This window comes from Nannospalax galili, unplaced genomic scaffold (assembly GCF_000622305.1).
Source record: "Nannospalax galili isolate Female #2095 unplaced genomic scaffold, S.galili_v1.0 scaffold185, whole genome shotgun sequence".
Taxonomy (NCBI): Eukaryota; Metazoa; Chordata; class Mammalia; order Rodentia; family Spalacidae; genus Nannospalax; species Nannospalax galili.
The window spans coordinates 877,836-886,305 of record NW_008355474.1 but is presented as its reverse complement, the minus strand read 5'-3'; the positions used below and the strand labels follow the sequence as shown (position 1 = coordinate 886,305).

Genomic DNA, 8,470 nt, shown 5'->3' with positions numbered 1-8,470 from the left:
TGAATATTTGTGATTTTCATATACTATAGTTTGATAATATTTAGATTCCCTCGCCCTATCTACATCTCCCCCTTACTGATGCCTGCCCAATTTGAAACAAAAAAAAAACATATATATATATATATATATATATAAAATGACAAAAAGAAAGAAATGGGAAATGGAAAGGAATAATCAGGAAAAGGAAGAGAGTCAGAGGCTTAGGCCTCCCCTTGACAAAGGAATTCATGGGTCAGGAGACTCCATCCTCTGCGGCCCCTCCCTTTAAAAAATATTGTGCATGTGTGCAAGTGTACATAGATGTGCACACCTATGTATATGTGGAGGCCAGAAGAAGGTGTCAAGTGCTATTTTATTACTCTGTCTTATTCCCTTGAAATAGGGTCTCACCAAACCTGAAGGCAGGCTGTCAGTCAACAAGCCCCATGATCCTCCTGTCTCTATCCCCACAGCACTGGGGTTATATGCATGCAAATGGGCATACCCAACTTTCTCAGTGGGTGTTGGAGATTCAAACTCAGGCCCTTAGGCTTGTGCAGCAGGTGCTCTTTCCCACTGAGCCACCTTCCCAGGCCCACACCCCCTCTTCAAGATCTGTCCCACACACAGAAACACATGACTCACTTCCGGCACTGCTTGGCCAGTTTCAGAGTAGAGCCTTCAGCAAACTGCTTCATGCTAAAGTCAGTCCCTCCAGCTGAGCCAAGCTTACAGAGTCCCTGGAAGAAGAGGACAAGACCAGTTTTCTCACCACTGGGAAGAGCCCAGCTTCCCTATCCAGCTTGGGCTCCCTCCTGGGTTCACTGCCACAGCTCTTGGGGGACCACACACAAAAATTATCACCATTCCTACAGGTTACATGTGGAGCATTAGCAATCATCTACTGAGGTGGCCACAGAATCTAGTGTCTAGTAGAGACTGACACACTGGCCACCATAGTATCCTGAACCTCAGCCCTTCCCAGTCTATACTGAGATGGCTCTGTGCCTTTGATGTCATACAAAAAGCCCTGAGTGCCCTACAAGACACCAGCTGGCCAGCACCCCTGCTTTGACTGCCCACCCAGGCCTCCCATCTTACCACCAGTGCCCGGATGCGGATGCTGTCTCTCTCACTGCGCTTGTACAGGTCTTTGAGCAGCGAGACACCATTGGCAGTGATGAATGAGGCCCGCTTGGCCTTCCCAGCTGCATGGATCAGAGCTTCTATGGCCACCAGCTGCTCTTCCTCCTGCTCAGAGGCACACAGAGCAATCACACTCTCCATGACACCGCTCAGTTCCAAGGCACGATTTCCAGCATCACATGGACCCTGCAGAAGGCAGGACACCGTCTGGATGGCCCGTAGCTTTCCGGCCAGCCCTTGGCCCTCAAACCAGCTCCTGAGGGGCACAGAGTAACAAATGTCATGCCAAAGCACACATAAAGGAACTCTTCCCAGCTTCCCTACACAGGCTAGGCACTTGACATTACTTGGGCAGAAATAGCAAGAAAAGCTGCCAGGAGGAAAACTGGGCATTTCTACCATAACAGCAGTCACCAATTTCCTTCACTGCTTCACTCGAGCTTTTCCTGGAGCACCATCAGCAAACATTCCTTACTCTCACACATTGACCCTGCTCATTTCTTTCCTGTACTGGTTAAAACCCCAGGTCAGCCAGCTGTGGTGGTACACACCTTTAATCCCAGCACTCTGGTGGCAGAGGCAGGCAGATCGCTATGAGATTGAGGCCAGCCTGGTCTACATAGCGAATACCAGGCCAGCTGAGGCTACTGAGAGACACTGTCTCAAAAAACAAAAGGTGCCAGGTCATTCATTCTATTGAATGTCATTATTGTTAGTCATTTCCTCTCAGCTGCCAGCTCTTCAAGGGAAAGACTGTCATTTTGTTTGTGGGTTAGACAAATGTCTAGTAAGTATTTGACATATTTGTTGTGCTTTCTATATTTGTTACAGTATTGGAAAGTCAATTTGAAAAAGTTCCTCTGGTGAAGTCCCTTCGGAACAAGAAGTAGGTCTTAGGCCGGGCACAGTGGCGCACAACTAAGTCCTGGCTACTCTGGAGGTTCATGTCGGAAGAGAGAAATAACTCCAGAGTTCCACACCAACCTGGGCTACATAGCAAGATTCTCATCTCAAAAAAAAGGGGTAAGGCTGGAGAGATAGCTCAGCAGTTAAGAGCACTGGCTACTCTTGCAGAGGACCCAGGTTCAGTTCCTAGCACCAATGCAGTGGCTCACAACTGTCTGGAACTCCAGTTTCAGGAGATCTAACGCCCTCTTCTGGCCTCCACAGGCACTGCACGATATAGGTGCACTTATAAACATGCAGGCAAAAACACTCATACAGATAAAAATCAATAAATAGGCCGGGCGTGGTGGTGCATGCCTTTAATCCCAGCACTCGGGAGGCAGAGGCAGGCGGATCTCTGTGAGTTCCTACAATAACAACCAGTGTTCTTAACCACTGAGCCATCTCTCCAGCCCCTTAATGTCCCTTTCTGGCTTCTGTGTGCACATGAACACATATGTACATAAAATAAATAAATAAATAAATAAATTTTTTAAATGGGGGCAAGCCATTAGAGGCATGGTGGCACATGCCTCTAGTCCCAGAACTCGGAAGGCAGAGGCAAGTGGATCTCTGTGAGTTTGAGACCAGCCTGGTCTACATAGCAACTTCTAGGACAGCCAGGGCTATATATGAGACCCTGTCTCAAAAAACAAACAAAAAAAGGGGTGGGATGCTTGAGACCACTGTATCTAGCCTTCTAGTCCTCCTTTAAAGTGTCCTTCCTTGCTAAAAGCCAGTCATTTGGTCCCTCTGCAGACAGAGCTGTTTTGCTGACACCCAGGCATGCCTTTACCTGATGTAGTTCTCACAGAGTCGGTGGAAATTCTCCCTCTCAGCATCACACTTCAGGTCCTCAAAGAGCTTGTTGAGGAGAATGGAGGCACTCATGCGACTGTTTGCTGTCACTGCAAGCTCCCCAGGAGAGTTCTGCAGTGAGCCTCCCACCTCCAGAATCTTTTTCAGACCTGAAAAGACACCCCATTTAGACATTAGAACACTGATAGGGAAAGAAAAGAGGCAGTCTGGGAGATGCACAGAAAAGCAAGGCCACCTCTCTCTTAGCCAGGAAGGTCACAGAGGTCAACGACAAAAGCACAGAGAAGCTGGCTCGCTAATGAACTCCTTTCAGGGAGGCAAGATCCCAGAAGTGAGTCTGTGTGCTAGCTGGCCACCGGTCAAATAAGTGTCCTGCTCTTCGAAGCTGGGGAAACAGAAACGGGCTCCAAGGATCACTACACAGGCAGGGCCTTGCGAAGCTTTTCTTCTTTATCTTTTTGGAAACTGAGAAGTGTGAATTGATATGCTACAATTTCATTGTTATTTTCTCCTAGTTGTAATTCATGCTCACTAAGAGAAGCTTCAAAAAGATGCTGATGAGATGGCTCAGCAAGTAAAGGTGTTTGCCACCAAATCTGAAAATCTGAGTTTGATCCCCAGGACCCATATGGTAGAAGGAGAGAACTGACTCCTGCAGGCTGCCATCTGACCTCCACCTGTGCCATGATATGTGTGCTGGTTAGTTCTTGTCAACACAAGTTTTTGTCACTTGGGAAGAAGGAACCTCAGTTAAGGAGTTTCCCCCCTCAGACTGGCCTGTGAGCATGCCCGTGAAGTATTTTCTTAATTGTTAATTGATGTAGAAGGACCCAGTTCACTGTGGGAGATACCACCTCTAGGCGGGTGGGCCTGGGCTGTCTAAGAAAAGTAGCTTGAGCAAGCCTGGGGAAGCAGGCCAGGAAGCTGTGTCTCCTCTGGTCTCTGCTTCAGTTCTTCCTCCAGGTTCCCACCCTTGGATCCTACCTGGGTTTTGCCAAATGATGGACTGTAAGCTACAAGATGAAATAAACCCTTTCCTCTTCAAGTTGGTTTTGATCAGTGTTGAATCAAAGCTACAGAAAGCAAACTAGGATAACATACACTCTCTCTCTGTCTCTCTCTCTCTCTGTCTCTGTCTCTCTCTCTCTCTCTCACACACACACACACACACACACACACTAATTAAAATAAATGTAATTTAAAAAACTTCAAAGCTGGGCATGGTAGCACACGCCTTTAATCCCAGCACTTGGGAGGCAGAGGCAGGTGGATCTTTGTGAGTTCAAGGCCAGCTGGGGCTACAGGGAGACCCTGTCTCAAAAAGACCAAAAAAAAAAAAAACCCACCCCCCCAAAACTTCAAATACAGAAAGCTGACACAGCCCTACTATTAACTTGTTTTCTGGACTATCCAATGTACATGCACACGTGCACGTGCACACACACATATGCAAATACCTGGAGGGTCTTTAAGTTCCTTAAAGAGATTAGACAGGCCATAGGAAGGCATTTCAGGGCAGATATATGGCTATGTACAATTGCTACATTTCTTATCACTCCTAGGGCTAAGCATGCTCAGCCACCCAAGCAAGTTTTTGTAAATGGTATTCACCTACCTTGGTCAATGACCCAGAGTGTGAGGCTGTTATTGGGGTCCTTTGGAGATTTCCGGGGTACCATTTTAATCAGGAGGGTCAGGGCATTGTCTCTGCCTTGGCCAGAGACTCCCACCTCAGTCAGTAGCTCTAAAAGGTTACTGATGAGCACCTTCAGCTCCCGGGCAGGATCTGGCAATAAGACACATTAATGATCAACATCAAGACATTCTAGGTTCAGTTCTTAGCACCAAACACAAAAACAAAACCCAATAGAAAAGGGGGCCATCAGTGGGCTCTACAGTGGCCTACCCCTATTTGACTGCTGAACTATCTCCCAACAGTCATAGAGATACAAAGAAAGGAGACCTTCAACTTGGATTCTGGGCTGAGCTCAAGCTTACCCCTCAAGCACCTGCACTACTTTTTTTTTCATTTATTCATTTATTTATTTATTTATTTATTTATTTATTATTTTTATGGGCTTTTGGCTACTCTAACATTTCCCCTCTGAAGAGGTAACCCTAAAATCTTTTAAGGATTAGATAAAAGCTCCCAAATATTTTCGACATTTTTGGCCTTTGGAATGGAGTAGGTTGCTAAGAGGCCCAAGAAAGCACCTGCACTATTAGAATCTAAAATAAAATGGAACATGGTGGCATACACTATAATGTCAGCACTTGGGAGGCTGGGGTAAGAGGATTAAAAATTTGAGACCAGCCTGGGCTACATAGCAAGTTCCAAGCCAGCCTGAACTACACAGTGGGACCCTGTCTCAACAAAATAAAGCAAAACAAAAGAATCTAAGGTAAAATATCAATAATAAGTCATATTCCTGAACAACTTGCAGCTACAAATCTCATCCTAAAAGAACTGGCCTGGCAAGTTGAGCCCTGTCCCTTTCACAATAGCACCACCCAAAGGACCAGACCTGCTTCTACTCACCCACGATGATGGCACCTTCTTTGCCACGGAAGCCTTTCTTGACCCCTTCCCTCAGGGCATCAAATATAACCTGCAGCAGGTGGCAAGCAGCCAGCGACACAGCCTGGTTTTCCACACCCAGAAAGGAGACTACTCGTCGAGTGCCCAGTACACTCAAGGTTGCCACTGTCTGCGGTGGGAGAGAGTTGGACAGGGCTCTGGTTGATGAAGTGCAGCTATAGTGATTCTTAACTATGAGTTGGTGAATGGGGCCAGAAGGTGAGCAAACATCTGAGTGGTAGGCCTGGCTCCATGTGAAAAGAGAGTAGGTTTGTCTAATGGTGTGACCTGAGCTCATGCCAGGATTTCTGCTAAAAAGGCTCCTATAGAAAACACCCCAGCCGGGCATGGTGGCACTCACCTTTAATCCCAGCACTCAGGAGGAAAAGGCAGGCAGATCTCTGTGAGTTCAAGGCCAGCCTAGTCTACATAGTGAGTTCCAGGCCAACTGGAGCTACAGGGAGGCCCTGTCTCAAAGAAGACCAAAAAGGAAAACATCCCAGTTGGGAATAATGGCAGATGCCTGTAATCCCAGCACAGAGGCAGAAGGATAGCCACAAATTATGAAGGTCAACCAACGATATGAAGGAAGAGAAAGAGGAGGAGGAGGAGGAGATGATGCCAATGAGTGAAGACAAGTAGCACTTAGCCCAGTAGCAGCTGCTCAGTCAGTCTCATGTCCTCTCAGGAAGGAAACACCCGAACGAAGCTTCCTAATAGTACCAGTTTCTCCCCAAACCCAACCCTAAGGTTTGTCTACATCTAAGGGATGTGAACACACATGGAACAGGCCTACAAGGCCTCTCAGTTCCTCTTCTAAGCTCGAGAACCCAAAATAGCCACGTTGGCCCACTCACCTGCTGGGGGTTGCTAATAGAGACCATAGAATGTGCATAGCTTGATCATTCCAAATATAGCCCAGGCTTGGCCTCAGGAGATTTCATTGAATACTTCACAGTCCCGCCCCTCTTTTAGGAATTACAATTCCTTTAAAACCGATTAAGGAGATGAGCACGGTAGAACATGCTGAAATCATGTTCGACCATGGGTTTGAGGCAGCCTGGGCTACACAGGAAGACCCTGACTCTAAATAAATATATTTATTTACATATATACAAATGCAACCAAAATCCCTGTCTCACTGGTAAGAGCTGGGGAATGGAATTCACCATCCTGGCCCAGGAGCTGGACCATTCTCACTGCACTGCCCATGCTGAGACACCACAGTCCATAGTGCTAACCAGGTCTGTGTCAAGTCCTATGTAGCAGGTCACTGTCTCCAAGGTAGAGATGTTACTGGTGATATCACTGACCATCTCATTCACTGTAAGGACCCCTCTCCAGAGGGAAAAACAGTCTGATCTTTAGAGTAAGGATAGAGCCTCTTTCTGGCCAGCATGAATGAGGCAGTGACCAGGTGTCGATCTATGAACTGGCTGCATGAAACAGTACTCAGGGTGTAAGAGGGCTGTGTTTGCTCCTCCTGGCCCTACTCCATCCTAATTCATGTTGGCTTTTTCTATGTTTTTTATTTTTCCCCTCTAATTGTGCCTCTCGTATCTCTGCTTTAAGTTCTTTTTAGAATATTATGAGGGATGGATGAGTGGATAGCTAAGATGGATGAATGAACAAATGAACAGAAACACAGACTGAACCAGATCCCACCACCCAATCACCTACCCGTGATTGGTGCTCAGAGCAGATGCCAACCAGGGTGCGCAGGGCTGCCAACATGAGGTCAGTCTCTCCTGTATCCAGCAGGCGTTGCAAAAGCTGAACCCCATTGCTCCGGAAGATCTTCTCCGCTCCAGCATCCTCCCGGGCCAACACCACCAGGTTCTGAGAAGCCTGTGTGGAAGGAAGTACATTATAATGTTGACAGTACATATATCCTAGAGCTGGGCAAGCAGAGCCCTGGACCTCACTGCTTCCCCTTAGCAGCTGAGAGGTAGCAGCCCCGAATTTAACCTCTCTGAACTTCAGCTTCCTTCTCTGTAAGTAGAACGGAGAGCCTACTCCAGGGATGATGGTTAGAGCTGAGTCCCTAGCAGAGCTTAAAGGGCAAGAACAACACCTCAGTCACCTTACATACCAGCTCCTGGCCCCAGGCTGGCCACAAAGGTACTCTGTGAACATTAGTTCCCTTCCCTTGTTTCATACTAAGGACCCAGTGCCCAAGAGCTCCTGTCTAGGATGCACGCTGGCCACAAAGGTACTCTGTGAACATTAGTTCCCTTCCCTTGTTTCATACCCAGTGCCCAAGAGCTCCTGTCTAGGATGCATGACCTGAGGAGCAGCCTCAGGACAGCAGATCAGGACATCAGGACATCTGAGGCCAGCACTGGTGAGTAGACGTATGAATAGCAGTTCTGGTGGAGTTCAGCCCACTGGCTCACTCCAGGGCCCATACCTTTTGCTTCTTCTCAGTGCCTTTCTCTTCAGGGTCCAACAGTATCTGAAACATCTGTTCCACTTTGGCATCTGTCGAGGACATGTATCGTACCTATGACAAACCAACAAAGCATGGAAGAAATCACCTTTTTTGGCCAGAGACATCATGCTTCCCATTTGTTCTTCCCAGCTCTTCTAAGGTCTGGCTCTTATCTCTGGAAGACAAATTGAGAATGTCTGTGCTCAGAGCTCAGGGCCTAACATCTAGCTACCTAGCTACCATAGGCAGTTAGGAAGAATCTTGCCAGGCAGCTCCTCCTAAACTTCCTGGGGCCGTTTTCTTCTCTGAACTACTTCCTGCTTGGGCAGCAGGGCCACACTGATGCTGAAGACAGTTCTTCAGAAGGGCATCTTGTTAGCTATAAGGAAACCCACTCTCAGGAGTGCCATCTATGTTGTGGCAGCAAAAGTATGCTACTATGACACTGTACTTAACATTTACCTCTTATAAGAGACCTGGCAGGTTGTGAGGTGGCTGCAAACACTTCCTCTGATTACATGCGTGCGAAAGCCCTCTCAATCCTTTTCTCCAATGTTACCAATTTTTTTGTT

The 8,470-nt window shown here is 47.3% G+C and overlaps 1 protein-coding gene across 4 annotated transcripts in view; it reads right to left on the bottom strand.

The window, feature by feature from the left end:
* The window catches only part of Unc45a (unc-45 myosin chaperone A), an 18,451-nt gene that overhangs the window by 6,172 nt on the left and 3,809 nt on the right, over positions 1–8,470 (bottom strand). For all 4 annotated transcript variants that reach the window (XM_029555944.1, XM_029555945.1, XM_017803103.1 and 1 more), the window contains 7 exons: positions 7,878–7,970; positions 7,148–7,315; positions 5,429–5,597; positions 4,505–4,675; positions 2,867–3,038; positions 1,081–1,381; positions 625–719 (listed from right to left, as the gene is read on the bottom strand). In XM_029555944.1, the coding sequence (XP_029411804.1) occupies positions 625–719; positions 1,081–1,381; positions 2,867–3,038; positions 4,505–4,675; positions 5,429–5,597; positions 7,148–7,315; positions 7,878–7,970 (1,169 nt within the window). The remainder of the gene's footprint in view (positions 1–624; positions 720–1,080; positions 1,382–2,866; positions 3,039–4,504; positions 4,676–5,428; positions 5,598–7,147; positions 7,316–7,877; positions 7,971–8,470) is intronic.